General features: G+C 39.7%; 1 protein-coding gene across 3 annotated transcripts in view; it reads left to right on the top strand.

The window, feature by feature from the left end:
* Window positions 1–20,945, top strand: part of sdk1a (sidekick cell adhesion molecule 1a) — a 932,616-nt gene that overhangs the window by 842,236 nt on the left and 69,435 nt on the right. For all 3 annotated transcript variants that reach the window (XM_043711904.2, XM_043711902.2, XM_043711903.2), the window contains 4 exons: window positions 11,956–12,012; window positions 13,721–13,822; window positions 13,922–14,037; window positions 18,476–18,662. In XM_043711904.2, coding sequence (XP_043567839.2) covers window positions 11,956–12,012; window positions 13,721–13,822; window positions 13,922–14,037; window positions 18,476–18,662 — 462 coding nt within the window. The remainder of the gene's footprint in view (window positions 1–11,955; window positions 12,013–13,720; window positions 13,823–13,921; window positions 14,038–18,475; window positions 18,663–20,945) is intronic.

The following is a 20,945-nucleotide window of genomic DNA, read 5'->3' as shown; positions in this document are numbered from 1 at the left end:
CAGCGGCCTCGGAGACCGTGATGGAGAACTCTGAGGGGCGGATCCGAACCTTGGAAGGCCACGTTCGGGCCTAGCTGGAACAAGTTGACAACCTCGAAAATCGAGGTCGAAGAAAAAACTTAGGTGTCATGGGTCCTCCGGAGCGGGAGGAGGGCAAGAACCTGGCTGAGTTTCGTGAGAGACGGCTTCCAGAGTCGCTGGGGCTGGAGTTCGAGCCGGGTTGGGTGAGTGTGGAGCAGGCCCACTGGATCGTGATGCGCAGGTCCAGGTCAGATCAGTGCCCCCGCTCGGTCCTAGTGCGACTCCGGCTCTATAAAGAAAAGCACTTAATAGTGAAACGTCCAGAAGACTGGGAAGAGATCCACAGGCTTTGGTTTATAAAGGTTCGAGGATAATGTTTTTTCAAGACTTTTCTGGAGCCATAATTAAGAAAAGGAAGACTTTTGACAATGTTAAGAAAAAATTAAGAGACTTAATATTCAATATTCTTTGAGGTACCCCACAGTACTACGCTTTAATTATGGGGGATCTATCTATAACTTCGACTCAGCAGAAAAAGCAGAAGAATTTGTGGACTCGCTGAAATAATAGACTTGCGCCGAGGAGGAAAGAGGAAAAGATATGTGCAGACAATGGCATAATTTTTATTATCTTCTCTTTCTTTACTCTTTTCCCTTTCGTGGTCTTGGGCCTTATAGGCTTAGTTTTGCTTTGGTGTAAAATCTGGCTTGTTTTATGTTGTATCTGTTTGGCAGTTATCTGTTATTTTACTGTTCTATTTTTCTGGGTGAGGAGTGGTTACTTCTTTGGTGTAAAGATGTATGGGGTTGAGATGTGGAGGGGGAGGGGAGGGCATCCATTGTTAATTTGTAGGAGTGTAAATAACATTCTTTTTTCCATTGCCTGGGTTTGGAGCGCGGTCTTAACTGGAAGGAGCCAGGATAGCTGTAATATTGAGTGTGAATGACCCCTATGGGTGAGGGGTGCGATCGCTGGAGATTTGTAGTTTTTGTGTTTATTTGTTCAAGTTAGGAGTAGTGTTAGTTTCTTAGTTTTAATAGTGTTTGTAGCAATAGTCTTTAGATTTGATAAAGTTTTCTTTTCCACTCGCCACATATTGAATGGGCTCCTTCCTCTTGGGGGACCGCGGGCTGTAGTGTGCGGTCATGGCTAGCGATCTGTTCAGATGGTGAACCTGGAATATAAAGGGGAGCCATTCCCCATTAAAAGGAAAAAGGTGCTCTCAAATCTTAAGAAGGAAAGGGTTGACATCGCTCTGCTGCAAGAGACACATTTAACCGATCGGGAACATCTGAAGTTACAGCGGGGAGCATACAGTAAGGTAAGGTATGCTTCTCCTCCTTCAACTACAAAAGCAGAGGAGTGGCCACACTGGTACAAAGGAACCTCCCATTTTAGGTGATAGATCAGGTCAAGGATGAGTATTGACGATTTGTCATTCTCAAGGTTCTGATACTGAGAAGAGTATGGCATCCTGAACGTTTACTGTCCCCCAGCTCATCCTCTCAAATTTTTAGATGACGCGGTCTCTAAATTAATGGCTGTTGGGGTGTGCCATACAATTATAGGAGGAGACTTTAATCGTCTCATGGACCTGGGGTAGACAGGATGCCATGGCTTCTGTCGAGTACACCCCTGCAGTCTAGACAATTAGTGGACTTGAGTAAGGAGTTGGGGCTAATGGATGTGTGCAGGTGTCTCCACCTGAATGGGAGGGATTTTACCTTTTACTCCCATCTGTACAAATGCCACACAAGAATTGATATGTTCTTTGTTCCATTGGTTTGTTTGAACTTGGTGTTGGCCTGCAGGGATGGGAGCATAACTATTTCAGACCATGTGGCAGTGTATTTGGATGTTAAGGCGAAGGATAGTGGAATAGACACACGATACTGGCACATTGATCCGTTTTTGTTGAGGGATGGCAACTTTGTACAGTACATCACAAGGGAGTTCAGGGCTTTTTGAGACATCAATCGGGATACGGCCAGTAATCCATCGGTGCTTTGGGAGACCACCAAGACGTATTTAAGGGGTCTGATTATTTCATACTCAACAATGAGAACGGAGGGGATCCAAGATGGCGGCGACCCAGTAAGACTGAGTCTATAGTGCTCCTCCCAAGACTTGGGCACAGTGGGTCACCTACCCCCTACCAAGCTCACCAAATCATTTATAAATCATTTATAATAGTTTAGTAACTGAATTAGTGGTGTAATATTATATTTAAGCAACTTTATCCTAAGTTAAAATGACTAAAGGGAAGGGAGCCCGCAGCTCTCAGCAAGCAGGAACCCCTCCCCCACACTCTCCAGCTGCAGCAGAGGCGTCCACAGCCGCCCCGGGGGACTTACCTACAGTAACAAGCCTTGCAGAAATGCTTTCCAAGCTTGACTCGAAGATCGATGCCTTTATCGTCGAATCCAGGAACCGTTGGGAGTCGCTGTCGGCCGCGCTGAAGAAGCACGACCGTGAAATTGAAGAAATTCAACGCCGAATCGGAGGGGCGGAGCTAAAGGCCGCGACCTCGGAGACAACCGCTCAATCGGCCGTGGATCAGGTCCGGACTCTCGAGCAGCGAGTCCGGACCTTGGAAAATCATATTGACGACCTCGATAATCGAGGTCGTCGAAAAAATATTCGTTTGCTGGGCCTTCCCGAGCAGGAAGAGGAAGGCCAGCTTACAGCATTCTTGGAGCAGTGGCTGCCACAACTTTTAAATCTGCAAGCTGGATCAGGCCAGGTAAGGGTGGAATGGGCCTACCGGGTAGCAATACGCGAGCCTGGCTCGAACCAGCGCCCACGCCCGGTCCTGTTCCGGCTGCAGAGCTACAGGGAGAGGCAGATACTCCTAGAAGCCTCTAGAAATCTCGGAAAAGACCCCCAAGCTATGATCTACAAAGGATCCAAGATCATGCTATTTCAGGACTTTTCCCCGGCTCTGGTTCGAAAGAGGAAGGCATTCGACGAGGCGAAGAAGCGTTTAAGGGACTTAAATGTACAGTACTCCTTACGCTACCCAGCGATGTTACGCTTTAACCATGAAGGATCTGTATATAACTTTGGATCACCAGAAAAGGCTAAGGAATTCTTGGACTCTCTTAGATAAACTGTAGGACATAATGGATGTTGGTCTGCCTTCCCCCCCCCGTTTTGGTTTATATCCCCTCCCTTTTTTTTTCTTTTCTTACCTTATTGCTTAATATTATTATGGGGGGTGGGGAGAGGGATTTGATTTTCTCCCCCCCCCCTTGGAGTTGTTTTCTGTTATTATTTTATGTATATATGAGGGGTGTATGTATATGTGTGTGTGTGTATGTATGTATATATATATATATATATGTATGTGTATGTATATATATGTATATATAAACTGGGGGATTTGGTTAATGTGGGTGGGGGGAGGTGGTTACCTTATTCGATTTTACCTCTGTCTTTAGGAGCGGGGTTGTTTTTCCCTTCGTTATTTTGTATTATCATATTTAATTATTATTTGTTGAACTGGTAATTTTATAGTTATATGTTTATATGTGGTATTAACATTACCAAATATACCCAGGTGTTGGTAGGGGTGGGGGTGGGGTGCTCACTGTTAACTCTAGCTTTGTATTATATTTGAATTTTCCTCACTTTATTGAGGAGTGCCTGGGTCAAGGGTGGGGCATTGGTTGGGAGAGGATATGAGGGATTTTTGGAGAGGAAGTGATGCCCCCTGGGAACAAGGGGGAAAGTCTCCACTTAGATACGTTTTATATTTTTTTTATTTAGAAATAGTTTTTTACTGTATTGTTGTGGGTGTATTAAAGAGGGTTTATTTTTGTAAATTTTACATGTTCCATGCCCAGGATGTTCTGGATGGGGTTCCCCCTCCCGAGGGGTCTCGGATTGGCCCAGAGGATTATGGTTGATCAATCGGTTAAGTGGTGCACCTGGAATGTCAAAGGGAGTAATTCGCCACTTAAAAGGAAGAAAATATTATCAAATCTTAAGAAGGAAAGAGTTGATATAGCTCTCCTACAGGAGACGCATCTGTCAGATAAAGAACACTTGAAATTACGACAGGGCGGATTTGATCAGGCCTTTTTTTCTTCTTTTAGCTCAAAAAGCAGGGGAGTTGTTATTCTTGTTCGGAAGAATTTCCCTTTCAAAATCCTAAAGCAGGTAAAAGACGAATCTGGACGATATATCTTGATTAAAGCTCTCATAAATGGAGAGGAATATGGGATTTTAAATTTGTACTGCCCCCCGGCACACCCCTTTAAATTTATAACGGAAGCCTTCTCAAAATTGATGGCTTTTGATGCCCGTCATATAATTATAGGGGGAGACTTTAATTGTATTATGGATCCGGAAATAGACAGGATTCCCAAGAGTACTGCAGGAGTATCTCCCAGATCTAGACAATTGATGGATCTGAACAAAGAATTAGGATTAGTAGATGTATGGAGATGTCTTCATCCACAGGGTAGAGATTTTTCTTTCTACTCTAATCCACATAAATGTCATACCAGAATTGATATGTTTTTTGCCCCCTCAATTTTTTTAAATTCCATATCATCCTGTAAAATAGGTAATATAGCAATTTCTGACCACGCTGCTGTATATATGGAAACTAAGGCGAGGAACAGTGGGACATCCCCTCGGCATTGGCGTATGGACCCCTTCTTAATGAAAGATAGTAAATTTGTAAAGTACTTCTCTCAAGAATTTAAAACTTTTTTAGAAATTAATTCAGGTACAGCTAGCAACCCGTCAATGATGTGGGAGACCATCAAAGCTTACACGCGAGGCTTGATCATCTCTTACTCAGCGACCCAGAAGAAATTAAAAGGAGAACAACAGCGTTTGCTTGAAACCCGCTTAAAAGCGGCTGAAACAGCATACATTGATAGACCCTCTATTATTAAATTGCAAAGGATTACAGCTCTTAGGACAGCTCTAAATACTACACTTACTCAAACGGCTAAGAGGGAAATATTATTTGCAAAGCAAAGATTATATGAATATGGCGACAAACCGGGTAGATACTTAGCATTTCTTGCAAAGAAAAAAAAGGCCCCTCAGACTATTATGTCTATCAAGGAAAGTACGGGTATTTTGACTCATGATCATAAAAAGATTAATGCGACCTTTAGAAAATTCTATTCTGAGTTATATAAATCACAGGATTGTGAAGATAGGGCGAAGAGGATGCAGTCATTTTTTAAAAATTTGACTTTTCCAGACCTAACTCCGGAACAAGTATCGGTCCTAAATGCTCCTCTTACACCCCAAGAAATAGTTGATGCAATTAGGCACCTTCAAAATGGTAAGACGCCGGGCCCAGATGGCTTTCAAGCTGAATTCTATAAAGAATTTACAGAAATACTGGTTGGTCCACTTATGGACATGTATAACTATGCATATAGTCAGGGCTGTCTCCCGCCTTCGCTGAAAGAGGCAAATATCTCTCTTATCCTCAAAAAAGGAAAGGACCCAGAAGATTGTACATCATACAGACCAATATCCTTGCTAAATGTAGATTTTAAAATCCTCTCTAAAACATTAGCACTGAGATTAGAAAGGATACTGCCACATATTATAAAGGAGGATCAGACGGGGTTTATTAAGGGCCGTAGATCATCCAATAATGTTAGAAGGGCTCTGAATATGATTCAAGCTTGTCATCAGGGAAAGATACCAGGAGTAGTGGTTTCATTAGACGCGGAAAAGGCATTTGATAGGGTCGAATGGTCATATTTGTTTTACACATTGGAGAGGTTTGGTGTTGGACAGGTGTTTACCAAATGGATCTCAACATTGTATAGTGATCCCAAAGCAGTTGTGGTTACCAATGGATTAGGCTCGGATAGCTTCAGTGTGGGTAGGGGCTGCCGTCAGGGATGTCCCCTCTGACCATTGTTATTCACGCTAATAATTGAACCACTAGCAGAAGCTATACGAGCTGATCCTAATATAGTGGCCCCAAGGATTGGTACAGGTAAACATAAAATTACCCTTTATGCAGATGATGTTCTTCTATTCCTCAGTAACCCTTTGATGTCCATACCCCGCTTAATCCAAGTTATTAATACATTTAGTGCATTCTCAGGCTATAAAATTAATTTTTCAAAATCGGAGGCTATGCCAATGGGTGGCCTTGCTGTGATACCCCGCTTAGCGGACGGTTCCCTTTTTCCCTTTCGCTGGTCCCTGGAGGGTTTCTTATATTTAGGCATTTTTATTACTCCAGTATTTGGTCAGTTGTATAAGGCTAATTTTGTGAATTTATTGGAAAGGATAAGGCAGGACCTCCAGCGATGGGGAGACCTGCCAATTTCCTGGCTGGGTAGAATAGCATTAATCAAAATGAATATCCTGCCCCGTCTCCTATATCCTATGAGAATGCTTCCGGTGATGCTGCCGAGGACAGCTTTATGTAAATTATACGGCTGGCTGAGTTCCTTTATCTGGAACCATAGGCGGCCCCTCATTAAGCTGAAGAAGCTACAGCTTCCACAGGCAAGGGGTGGATTGGACTTCCCAGATTTTAGGAAATATCAATTAAGTTCCCTATTAAGTTATATAGCTGATTGGGTCTTGTCTGATCCACAATCAATCTGGTTGGACATCGAGGCTTCTCAAGTAAAATACCCACTTATTAACCTTTTATTCTCAGACAAGAGGAAAATCATTACAGATCACTGTAAAAACCCTATAATACTGAATACAATCAAGGCTTGGAATATAATGCGGCAAAATGAGGGTAATTCACATAAAACATCCCCCTATGCACCGATAGTGGGAGCATGGGGATTCCAACCGGGGTTAACAGATGCCACTTTTAAACTCTGGAGAGCCAGGGGTATCTCATGTCTCGGGGATTTATTTAAAGATGGGGTCCTGATGTCTTTCGGACAGCTGCGTCAGAAATTCGGATTACCCAATGGAGACCTCTTTCGATACTTCCAAATTCGAGATTTTATACAGAAGAAGACTACGTTATTAGATAGTCTTTATAAATCCGATAGAGAATGTAGTGTCCTACGACCAGTGGGGGTATCTTCCGTCAGTAATATTTATCATTTGCTACATGATGAAGTATCGGGAGATATGGATAATCTGCTTAAAACATGGGATCAGGATCTGGGACTAGAAATCTCCACAGAAACGTGGAATGATATCTGGGAAAATGCTAGAAGAATTACTATTTGTAACAGAACCCAGGCTATCCAGCTGAAGATACTTCATAGGGCCCATATAGCACCGGTTCGATTGGCAAAATTTAAGGCAGGAGTATCTCCAATGTGTCCTAAATGCAAAATAGAGGTGGGCACTCTTGTACATTGCTTATGGACCTGTCATAAGATCCGTGGATATTGGACTAAAGTAGCAAGTACCCTGACAGAAATTTTAGGAACGGAAATAAAAGTGGACCCCGTATCTCTCCTATTGGGCTTTTCGAACTTTCCCTCCCTGGACACGTACGGGAAGAGACTATTTTCTATTCTTTCTTTCTGTGCAAGGAAAAATATTTTGATGAACTGGGTGGCGGAGGGCCCCCCTGGACTTTCAAATTGGCACAGACTAATTATGGAATGTATTCCCCTTGACTTCCTTACAAACATGGTGCACCGAAAGACCGAATTATTTTATAAAATATGGCAGCCCTTTTTGAATTACATAAATACAGATATTTCGGCTATCCTAACAAGGGCTTTTATTTAATTGAGACTACAGACCTGGCTGGTCCGCGGCCCCTCGGGGGAGGAATCCCGCACGAATACGGGTTTATCATATCTGATGTTAACACATCCCGAGCATGTAAGAGACTTAAATATACACCCTGGTTAGTTGTAGGTTAGATTAGTAGATAGTTGAGTTTTGTCTGTTTGTTCTTTTTTGTTGTTTTTTTTTTCGGTTTTTTTTTGTTGTTTTGTTTTTTTTTGTCAAATTTTGGCTATTGTATATTTGAGCTAATTGTATATCAATGTTTATATCTGAGAGTTTTGTTTACTTTTGTAAACTTGTAAAAATGTTAAATTTCTAATAAAAATATCTAAAAAAAAACAATGAGAACGAGGCAGAGAGGAGAACATTAATGGATGCTCAAGGCCCATCTGAAGGCAGCCGAGTCAACATATTATACAAGACCACAACGGATCACGGCTCTCCGGGCTGCTCTGGACACGGCGCTCACAAAGTGGTGAAGAGAGGGGTCCCCTTTGCAAAGCAAAGGCTGTTCAACTATGAGGATAAGCCAGGTAGATACCTGGCTTACCTGGAAAAGTGGTCCACTGTCTATTAGGGAGAGAACTGGCAATATCATCCGCAAGCTGAAAAAGATTAATGCCAGATTTTATGCGGAGTTATATCGGTCAAAGGGCTGTGGGGATGGAGTAGCGAGAATAGAAACCTTTTTTGCAACCTGGACCGCCTCGGTATAAACGCAGGTCAGGCTTCTCTTTTAAATTCAACTCTGACAGTATAGTAGGTGCAAGAGGCAGTAAGGCAGCTCCAAGGTGGTAAGGCACTCGGTCCAGACAAGGTTCCCTAATAAATTTTAGGATCTCCCAAATCTGAAGAGGTAGGTGCCTTGTTGTCATATGTGGGTGAATGGGTGCTTAAGGACTCAAGGTCGATATGGCTTGATGTTGAGGCCTCACAGGCTAGATATCCCCTCGTAAACTTACTGTTTATGGACAAGATGAGATCTGTGGCTGAGCAGTGTGAGACCCCGATTATGATAAGTACGGTGAAAGCATGGAGGATATTGCGGCAGGGTGAGGGCAATTTGCTTAAGACCTTGCCGTTCACACCATTAGTGGGAGCCCCAGGATTCAGACCGGGGTCAATGGATTCCGGCTTTAGAGCATGGGAGATTAAGGGAATCTGTTGTTTGGGAGATTTATTCAAGGGAGAGGTCTTCATGTCTTTCAACCAATTAAGTCAGAAATATTGGATTCCTAATCGGGAATATTTTCAGGTTAGGGATTATACACAGAAGAAGACCATGCTCTTGGCCCAGCCCTACAAGTCAGACACAGAGAGGAGAGTGCTCCGATGTGGTGGTGCTCTCTCAGTTAGTACCATATACCATCTGCAGAGAGGGAGTGCCTTGGGAGACACTCTGTGAGATCTGGAGTCAGGTGTTCGGGAAGAAATCTCATCGGAAACATAGGAGGATATATGGGGGAATGCAAAGAAATTTCAATATGCAATAAAGCACAAGCGATGCAATTGAAGATCTTCCACAGGGCCCATATGGCACCAGTGAAGTTAGCAAAGCTTAAAAAAGGATTTTCCCTGAAATGTCCCAAACGTAAAATCAGCATAGGCACCTTTACACATTGCTTTTAGGCCTGCTACAAGATTCGTGGATACTGGGATGCCATAATGAATGAGCTGGAGAAGATTCTGTGAATTGAAGTTAAGGAGGATCTGCTATCCCTTCATTTAGATTAGATTCTCTACAGTGTGGAACCAGGCCCCTCGACCCAACAAGTCCACACCAACCCTCCGAAGAGCAACCCCCCCAGACCCACCTCCCTCTGACTAATGCACCTAACACTATTGGTAATTTAGCATGGCCAATTCACCTGACCACATCTTTTCGGCTGTGGGAGGGAAGCAAAGCACCCGGAGGAAACCCACGCAGACACGGGGAGAATGTGCAAACTCCACACAGACAGTCGCCCGAGGCTAGAATCGAACCTGGGACCCTGGAACTGTGAGGCAGCAGTGCTAACCACTGAACCACTGTGCTGCCCACTGGGACTATCAAATCTGCCCTCTCTGGGTGAGCACGGGAAGAGGTTATTTAACATTCTTACACACTATGAGGAAGAACATTCTCATGAAATAGATATTAGAAAAACCTCCAGGTCTTGCGGGGTGGCGCAGACTTGTGATGGAGCACGTCCCCAAGATTATCTGAAGTATGGTGCATTGTAGAACAGAGTAATTTTATAAGACATGGCAGCCCTTTCTAAATTACATGGACATGGATCTATCAGCGGTACTGATTAGGGCCTTTATATAGCCATGCGAGCCGGATATATTGATCCGGGGGCCCCTGGGGGGAAGAGGCCTAGTAAGTACGGGTATAATAACTGTTGCTCCTGTGGACGGGAGCTTCGGTGGAGGTGCGGTGAGTGGAGTAATGTAACTTAATGTAATTGGATTGTAATTTAATGTAATACTATTTCATTTAATTTGAGTTTATTTTAATTTGGGTTAAGTAAATATGAGATGATTGTATCTTGAAGAGTAGTGGGTAGTTTATTGTTAATATTCATATAATCTGATATTATTTCTACTTTTCTGTATTTTTGTACATTTCTAACTTGTCTTTTTTTGTAAAAGAGTAAATATTTTTCAATAAATATACATTAAAAAAGTGATGAGCATATGGGATGTGAGAAAAAATGTTTTCACTCAGCGAGTATTTAGATGTGGAATGCAGTGCCTTGACGTTTAGTGAAGACAGGTTTAATTGAGGTATCAAAGAAGATTTTGGATGATTATTTGGATAGAAATATATACAAGAGTATTTGAGAAGAAGTAGGAAATTGGCAGCTGATAAAGATGCTCATTTGAAGAGCTGATGCTGACGTGGTGGGCCGAATGGCGGCCTCTGCAGTGTAAAACTTCTGCAATTTTGTAATGAGGTGGTACAATGAGATAAAGGAGAAAAATAAGATCATAAATGCTAAACTCCTTGGTAAGGAGTGGAACTATCTCGAGGGTAGCATGCACTGATCTGAAAAAAGGGATTAGATTTGGATAAATACATAAAAAAAAAGCATCTTGAATTCTAAATTTTTACATTTATTATATATTATATATGGGTGTTGATTACTGAAACAAAAAGGTGATGTTAAAAGTCTACAAGATATTAAGTTCAAATGCAATCGATACACTGTACAATTCCAGGCACTCCTTTCTAGGAAACAAATCCAAATTTGAAAATACATGACTGATTTACTGGACTAGACTTAAGAGAGAGAATTTAGTTATGTTGATTGTCCTGGAAGGATCAAGGTGTTTCACTAGAACATAGAAGGTTAAGGAAGACCTAATAAAAATGTTGAAAATAATGAGAAGGTTTGAAAGGGTAAATAGTTAAAGCACTTCTTAATACTTGCACTGTCGACGAATCATTACATGATATAAATTTAAGGTTAAAACTAGATAAATTTCATGTGCCCTTTACCACTCTATTAGGCTGTTTCTAATCATCATTGATTGATAGTAGGATTCATCAGGAGTGCTTTCAAAAATCAACCTAAAGAGATTTCAAGGAAAATGCTTAATTCAGTGCGTTATTTAAATCTGCAATATTTTACCATAAGTAGCTATTGTGGTTAATTCAATTACAGTATTTAGGAGAAGCATAGCCGCTAAAGAAAAATATAGGGAAGAGCAGGAATATATTTGGAATAGATAATTCTAATTGTTGATCTCAAAATAACACTGGCACGATGGACTGAAGTGGCCTCCTTGTTTAAATTTGTCTGACTCGACAAAAGTATTTCCAGGTGTTTGGGATGTTTTCATTAAAAATAGTAAAGGCATTAATTATTAGTTTCAAAATGCCTTGTATAAAGAGCAATATTAATTAACAGCACAGATGTCATGCATTGGGTATGATGTTGATTTGAAAACACGGCCAATTTTTACTTGTGATACACAGAGAAGTAAACTCCACTTCACATGTTTAAATTGTTTTGTAATCTGTCTAACTTGCTCATCATAGATGTCATTATGACGTTTTCCTGGTGTTGCTAGCTCTGTTCTGAACTGGATTTTTTAAATTTCAAAAATATATTTTACAGGAAACCTTTGTCACTTTTTTGTGTTGTTAATTGAACCTTGCTCTCCTCATTATTAGTTAGCATTGCAGATACTAATCATCTAAACTCTAACTTATTTTGCTTTGCTTACCTCACATAGCTGAGAGTAGCTTCAAGACAGTGAACAGCTCCACAGTAACAGAGTTCGAGCTAACACGTAAGTGTAGACACACACTTTCCTTACCTTAATATTCATTTACAAGATCATATTTCTTTATATAGCTCAGGTTTTACAAGTATTTAGGAACACTTGGATTTAGTCAAAGGTTTGGCTGTGCCATCTCCTGTTTTGAAGTAAGTACTCTATCATATTGCTCGAAAGTAATGTGTCACTTTGCTAAATTGTCTACGGTGTGAAAAGTGTATTAGGTACAGGTAAAGTCTAACCACTTCAAGTGACTTCAACAAATATTCTTGCTGTAAATAAGTAATTATAATTTATTTTATTTCTTCTGTCTGCTTGATGTTCTATCGCTCTGCACACTGATCCCTTTATGACTCCTCTTTCCCTGTCACTGTCACTCACAAATAACTTAATTTGATTTTGCTTTGAAACAAACAGTATCTCAGTGCATTTCCTCAGGCAAGATAATAAAGTTCACTGTCCAGTCATGCTATTGTACTGAAATATGTACCCTGCCCTCCTTTTTTTCTCTCCTCAGATTTTGCCAGCTATCAGATGTTTAAAAAATATGTCTATGCAATAAGCCAGGTGCCTGATTCCTATTAACCATCTGGCTCTGTTTAAAAAAAACTTGCTAAAACATGATTTAATAGATTTGGAATTTATTGAAATGTGATCATTTTTCTGTATAGATCATTTGACTGGGTAGTAAAGATTAAAATCAAAAGAAAACGATGTGTTAAATGTAATCTATCAAAAATTATGCTTTCAACTGGTAACAGTGTGTCTCCCACTGTAAACTATTCCCTAGTCATGCCCAGTGTTTATATAATCTCTTTGTGGGGGTTAACTGTGTAGTTACAATATATGGTATGTCAACTTTGCAGTGTCAGTGCTTCTGCTAGTCATCTTCTGTATTAGCATGATGAAGCAGAGATTTTTCATTGCATCTAGTTCACATCAGGTGTAGTGGGGTGGTTTTGGCAGGGGTCTACCAAATTCTGTTCAGTATTACTCTATATATCACCATTATGTGTGTGTTGACCTTGATCAGCTTTCTCATCAGATTGCCTTCCTGTATGGGGAAGCAACTGCACTATATTTTTATACTTTTACTGATGTTATGACCAGGATTGGTATCTGGTATACTTTAAAGAGCACATGTACCAGAATTTCCTCTACTTGTGCATGTTTTAACATATTGCAGAACCTAATGTGCAAATGCAAATTCTATAGTCTTTCAAATAAATCTACATATTTTAAATTCATGAGTATGACAGACTACTACAGATACATAACATTTTAGTGTGAGTTTAGTTGGAAACAATACAAGGTCCAACAATGTCTCAATTTAGCAAGCATTCCAGATTTTCTCGAATTATGCAAGAAATGTAAATTGGAGCAATACTCAGGGAAGATGACACATTGACGTACTGGCTAGTACTGTGTTTAATTAGGTTTGAATGACAGAATTGGTACCCAGAAGCAGTAAGAGTGCTAAATTTCACTTTGCTCAGTTATAACTCAAAGCGACAGGCAAACGAATAGTATCATGTGCGTCTTTTCTGAACAAGAAATCCAACATGACTAGAGATCATCAGATAGCTCTTCATCTTTTCTGAGAGAACATTTCTCACTTTCCTATTTCTTGCCATCTCCGAAGCATTGTGTAACCAGGCAAATGTTATGGTTATATTTATTTAAAATATACACAGCAGATTTCATGTCTTTTACCCTGCAGATTTAAAGAAGTACACAAGATATGAAATTCTAATGAAAGCATTTAATGTAGTGGGTGAGAGTCCTGCTAGCAGTCCGAAAGAGGTCTACATTGGAGAAGCAGGTAAACAGAGGGAGGGAAACAAAGATCCATTTTGCATTTTTTGTCCCTTTATTTGCTTCATTTGACCACCACTGAATCTCTGAATTGTTTCCCCACCAGTCCCTACAAGAGGTCCTCAGAATATAAAGCTGCATCCTCTCTCAGCAACTCGATTGGAAGTGACATGGGATCCTCCTCCAGCAGAGTCCCAGAATGGCAAAATACAGGGGTATAAGGTAAGGTGGTTGACCTAAGTGAGATCTCTTAGAGTTAGAAATAACTTCAACAGTTTTATAAATTTTGTTATGTTTGCTGATAATATTCCACTAATATTCCATTACAGCCCAGAATTGTTTTAGATAAATGACTTTATAATAAAAGCAGAAATGTTAGAAATCTGAAACAAACACAGAAAATGGTGGAGAAACTCAACAGGTCTGGCAACATCTGTGGAGTGAAACTGAGGTAATGTTTTGAGTCACTACGACTTCTTCAGAACTGAAGTTTTGTTCTAGTTCTAAAGAAGAGTCATGCTGAACTGACAACATTAACTCTGCATCTCACGGATGCTGCCAGACCTACTGAGATTCTGTATTACTTTATAATATTCTGACATTTTAGATTTTGTAGAAGTTGCCCAGTTTGTGTGAAAGGGTGAATGCATCATTGACCTGTATGAGTCTGCTGGATGCTAAATTCATCCATATAAAGCCAGTGAACAATATTAATTTTATTTCTTGGTGACAATGCTTCTTCTGGAGGCGATAGCATGCATCCTTTTCTTCATTATCCAGTTCTGCTGTTAGCCCAGGCTGCATTCAGTGCCATAGCTGTAGTGTATCAAGGTCATCGGATTATTTGTTTCCAGAGGTTTCAGTTTAAATATTTCTGTCTACTGAGTTATGTTAGTTACTCTAGATTCTAATAGTTTTTCATCTATCCAACTTAAAGAATTCTTCATTATTTTTAAGTGTTCGCAAAAATGTTTGCACATGTAATTCATTTTTATATTTTAAAACACGTGCAGTGTTGCACTGTTTACTCAGCACTTACTGCAGTTGAAAATATAAACAGTCAGGACTGGATTTTAGAGTCACTGAGAAAATGACAGCAATCACTCCTGACCTCAAGAAATGTGATCATAAAGATTTGTCAATCTCTGTGGCATGGATTTCCCCTTTCCCCATTAGAGTTCAAATTTGGCAACAAGTCAAAGACATCTCCAACTATCCAGAAGTGATATCAGTAAATTGCCAGTCTCAAAGTATCATAGACAGCAAACAAGGAAGTTAACGTTCTGAACATACTTCCCTTCTAACTTAATTTTTCAGATAGTGAAATAAATGATTATAGTTGGATTAAGATAGAAACTAAAATATAATTTAAAAGAAAATTTAAATGTGTTCTTAATCATATAGATTAATTTGACATTCAGTAATTGTGAAGATTGTACACCGTTGCAAATCCATTTACATCTCACACCATCTTTGAAGGGCTTTTACAGTGAGATTTAACAGTATGAAAGTGGAATTCACTGAAGTTTGGGATTGTATTCTGAGGTTGTCTCAACAGGACACTCTGTGGAAGGGCAACGAATCATTAACAGCAACTTCTGGATTTCTGCATTATTCTGCACGTCCATGGATTCCAAAGTTGCTGTCAGTTTCAATGAAGTCATGATAGCAAAATGTTATTTCCACGGCACTAGAGTACCACTTTTCCATGTGTTGTGAATTACATCCAAATTCTTCAACTATTTGTGCACAACTTTAAGTTGCTAACTAAAAATGTTAGCAGGAGAGAGTGACATCTCAAGGCCTGATTAAGACTATTTCATGAAAATGCAACTGTAGAAAAAAATTTATCAAAGATATAAACACATGAAAAAGAGGCAATCCTGCTAAATCTTTTTGTTTGGCCTTCAAGTTAACAAATCAACATCCCTTGCTCATCATTTATTGTAATTGTTTGAAATTTGAACTATCTGTCCCCTAGTCTTGAAATCCTCCATCCGAGGGAAAAGACAACTACAGTTAACCTATCTATACCCCTCATTATTTTATAAATTTCTATAAGAGTCAATTCAAGGGGTCATATTGGTGCCCTTGCTTTTCCTGAAGTATTTTAATAATCTGCATCTAGTTTTTCTTAAACAACACATGTGCTTGTTATTGTGCTTTGCTTTATTTCATAATAAACAGTAAGGACCATTTTTAAGTTCAATTGTATATGTCTCTCCTGATAACCCATTTCAAACACTTTAAGTTAAAGGTAAGCAGTTTCTGCAACCTAAAATAGCTTAAAATAGTAACTGGATGTGAGACCTGCTTCTTGAAAATCTGTCCAAAATAAAACTCGAGGTGTAGGAATGCACATAATTTACAAAGAGTTCTTATGTAGTGAGTCACTGACATGAATGCTGCTAATTATTTTAACAGTTGCAGCATATTTCAACTTTACGACATGCTATTGAAATAGATGGCAAGAATTGAGGCCCAGGGCTATCTTTACAATAACTTTCACCAGGCATTTCTATATCTTTGTCATCATAACCTGCATGGGTCCATATCGTAGAGTTTTAAAGACTCTTAATTTTTCACAGGCCTCAAATTACTGACGTTGATAAATATCGATGCTCAGGTTAGGATTTACAAATCAATAAGGGACTAGTGATAAGAACATCCCTCTTCAAACCGACAATCTGACACAATCAGTGGCAAAAATAAAAAGTAAGAGAGAGCCAAACAAAAGAAATGCAATGAATGAATTATTTAGACTTCAGGAATAAGATTGCCTGCAGCTGCATATTAGAACACTTTGTCATCATTTATAAATTACCCTATAGTCAGCAAGGCACCTTACTGTTAGCTACACAAGGAAGAGTTGACATACTATGACAGAGATTGGCTAGGAACCCTCCAAAACCCCAACAAGGATAAATGCTTCCCACTTATAATTAAGGTAGTTAATGCATGAGCCACACAGACCAGAAAAGCTGTAGGTTCTATCCAGGACCAGCATTGCTTTGGTAGATCCCAGACAAGGATGGATTTAGTAACATACAATGGCCTTAGTATGCTGGGTTATCAGTGATTAAAATCAGCATCACTAGAAATGTGGTAAGCTTCAGATGTTTGATGACTGGAAGCCTACGTCTAGTGGGGTTCCACAGGGATCAGTGTTGGGGTCCTTAATTTTTATGATGTAAAACAATTTAGACTCAAATGTAGGAGAGTTAATAATTGAGTTTGTGGATGATATGGAAACCGGTAGGGTGGTGTATAGTGAGGAAGATAGCCTTAGATTATAGGAAGACATAGGTTGATCAGATGGGTTGATCAGTGGCAAATGGAGTTCAGTCTGGATAAGTGTGAGGTGATACACTTGGGTAAGACATACAAGATACATGGTGATTGATAAAATCCAGGGAAGCACAGAAGATCAGAGGGACCTGGGTATGCATGTCTAGTGATCCCTTTTGTAGTGGGACAAGTAGATAAGGTGGTTACGAAGGCATATGGGATATTTGTCTTTATTTGCTGAGGCATAGAATTTAAGAGCAGTGAGGTTATGCTGGTTCTGTATAAAATACTGGTTAAGTCACAGCTCGATAGTAGTGTGCAGTTCTGGAATCCACATTACAGAAGGGATATGATAACACAAGAGAGGGTGCAGAGGCGATTTACCAAGCTGTTGCCTTGGCTGGAGAGTTTTAGTTATGAAGAGAGATTGATATCCTGGGATGTTTTCTTTGGAACAGAGAATATAAGAAGAAGGCGCAGGCAATTCATCCCTCAAACCATTTGACATAATCACAAGTCCACTTCCCTGCTCGCTCTCCATAAGCCTTCAACCCACTACCACTTAAAAATTTATCTCTCCCTAAAGTTTGCTCAAGGTCCGAGCATCCACCACATTCAGAAGGAGTGAATTGCACAGATTCTTCCCTTTAAAAGAAGTAATATCTCCTCATCTCGAAGACTAAGGAAACTGAGGGAGTACATAATTGAGATGTATAAAATTATGATGGATGTAGACAGGTTACAGGAAGAAACCTTTCCCCTTCTAGCTGGATCAACGCCCAAGGGGCATAGATTTAAGGCAATCGGCAGAAGATTTAAAGGGGATAGCAGGAACAACATTCCCACCTAGAAATTCCCAGGTGGAAATCTTGAACTCAGTGCCTGTAAGGATGGCAGAGGCACAAATTCTCATAACATTTAAGAAATATTTCAGAATACATTTGGCAATGCCAAGGCATACACAGCTTAAGGCCAAGTCCTGGAAAATAGGATTAGAATAATTGGGTGTTTTTGATTGGCACAGACTCAATGGACTGAAGGGCCTTTTTCTGTGCTGTAGGTCCTTGTGATTCTTGGACAGGATCAGCCACTGACTTTGTGAATGAACAGCCTGCTGTCACTTGTCTAGGCTGACTCAGGGAGAATGGGCAATCAGCTGTTCATAACCAGACCTGTGGAGATGGATTGCAGAAAAGTAATCCATTCTGATAATGGTGATTTAGGATGAGCACTTGAGTCAACTTAACACTTGAGCTAATGATATTTTATGGCTATTACATATACAAGTGAATTTCTTTTTCTTTCGCCCATCTTATCTCCAGATCTTACAATTGTTAATTTGGTATCAAAACAGTGAATAATTCAATTACAGATCCACTATTGGCAGCTTCAAAAGCAGAACGAAACACAAAAAGTGAAGATCCTCTTTCTCCCAGAGAACATTGTCCGCTTAAAAAACTTAACCAGCTATACAGTTTATGTGGTTAGTGTGTCAGCATTCAATGCTGCTGGAAATGGACCCGGGAGTGAACCAGTTGAGGGAAGGACACATCAGGCTGGTAAGAGAAAAGTTTACTGTTTGTACATCAGTCAAAGCTATGCAATAATCTCTTATGAAAATATAATTATTACAGAAATCATTATGATATCCTAACAGTCATGCAATAAATATATTTTGAAACTATTGGGAATGTTCTTTCTGCCCCTAACATTTGTGCAATATATTTCAAATACAGGTCAATAACTGTCCTCATAGTTTCAGAGTTGTTTATCTGGGGGGAATCTATAACATATGATTGGGAAACTACATCAATATGCATGTAAGATTTGGCTGGATCCCTCAGTTTGTATAAAAGAAGAAACAGTAAGCAATTGCTTGCACTACAACTAGTATTGACCAGATGCCCCAGTGCTTCTGACTGCAGATGGGCCAGCAAATCGGTCACTCCAGATACTACTTGTCATATTAAGAGGTAAAAGGAAGATCTTGGACCCAACCCCCTCCCACCTTGCAGGCCCCAACATCCCCCATTATGGGGTCTGATATCTTCCAACCATCTTGACTTCCCTGAACACTCAGTCACTTACCATGCCACCTTTCACTTTGGCATTCTACCTGGTCAAATTGACTCTGATTCTGGACTTCAGAATAGCGCACCTGACTGCTGTGAAAAAGGGAGCATTGCTAGCTTTCCCTGAACAGTTCTGTGCTATGTGGGAACTGTTGGGATAGAAGGTTGGCGGCTCTGCATTTCCGAAGGAGCCATTATCGGTATCTCCTGTCAGAAAAGTGGAGTTTTTATGACATTGAACAGAAGCAAAGTAGAAATCTGAGAGATTGCGACTCCTTAGAAAGCCAAGCCCCTCATTTCCCTAATAATACTGTCATTGTGATTGGTTTAGTATTAACAGCATCTTTGTGAGGTAAATACACAAGCAAACATAGCAGCTATTTCTTGACCAGTTTATTATTTGTGGGCATCTGGAATTCACTACCTGTAAGGATGGTAGAGGCAGAAACCTGACAACATTTAAGAAGTATTTAGATGTACACTCGCTATGCTGGCAAATGGGATTAGAACAGTTAGTCAGTTGTTTTTGATTGGAAGAGAAAAAAGTTTTTTCTGTACTGCAGACCTCTATAACCCATGACTATAATATTTCAGTGTACCATGTAACGTGTTGTCTTCGGAACAAAAGGAAGTATTACGTAGAATCAACTCTATGCAGCCACTTTTAGAAATACCGTACCTTTCTGCAGTATCACACTCAAGCCTCTTTAGTAAACCATTAGTGAATCTATTCCTTTGTGCTGTCTCCTGCCAACACAGAAAAAAACACTTGTGTAGAAATTAATGGACATAATACATTAATATAGAGATCACAACGGAATTAATATAAAGCCTCAAATCTATATGTTGATTATTTTATATTATGCTGTTTATGATGCTCATACTGATGTAGCATTAAATTAACCTAACACACAGATAATCCATAACTACTTCCATGATTGTTTTTCTTTTTCCAGGTCGTAAACAGTGAAATACAATTTTTGGAAGTATTATTATAGAACAAAATTACTTCAAAGTTCGTTAGGATTACTGCTAAACTCAACTAGCAATTTTTGCATTGTAAAATTTGACAGATTTGTTACATTGTCTCTTGGTCATTATTCAAAGAGTCACTGCTGAATTGGTTTACAGTAATGATATTACAGAGCTGCACTAGACTTTGTCTCAGGATTGTTATATGATACTGCTCCAGAGTTTTCTTCTATCATAACAATGATAAATTTATTCTTGAACAATATACTGTTACTTAATACCCAAATTTACAACTCCCTTGTCACCTAAGAGAGATGTGCATCTGACAATTAGAAAGATGAATCATTGGTAGCTCCACTCCTACAGTTAGAGTCTACATATAATTTTGTGCTGTCTGCAAAGAACAACAGACTTTGTCTTTTCTTCATGATACTTATTATGAAATAGTTGCTGAGTCAAATCTTTAGAAATCACTTAGGTTTTTGCAACATTTGCAGCTTTTTTCACATGAAGGTTGCATTCAAAGCCTTTGACTTTCCAATACTTAACAACATAAACCAATATATTTATTGTTCTATTTACTTCCCATTCTCCTAAGCCTCGCTCATGCCATGCATCATTTTACAGTTTACTGGAGCTAAGCATTGTCCTTCCTTTCTTAACTGTCCTGAGCACTGGCATGTTTTGGCCTATAGTAATTCAGTTTGTTAAAAGACCAATTTCATATTTTTACTCAGTGTTTTTCTAACATATATCTTCCAAGAAGGATTTTCTTCTTCCAAACTTTCCTTAGTCCAA

The sequence above is a fragment of the Chiloscyllium plagiosum genome, unplaced genomic scaffold, assembly GCF_037043375.1.
Source record: "Chiloscyllium plagiosum isolate Xiang-an unplaced genomic scaffold, Cpla_swu_hap1 HiC_scaffold_20, whole genome shotgun sequence".
Lineage (NCBI taxonomy): Eukaryota > Metazoa > Chordata > Chondrichthyes > Orectolobiformes > Hemiscylliidae > Chiloscyllium > Chiloscyllium plagiosum.
This window is presented reverse-complemented; position numbering and strand designations above follow the sequence as displayed.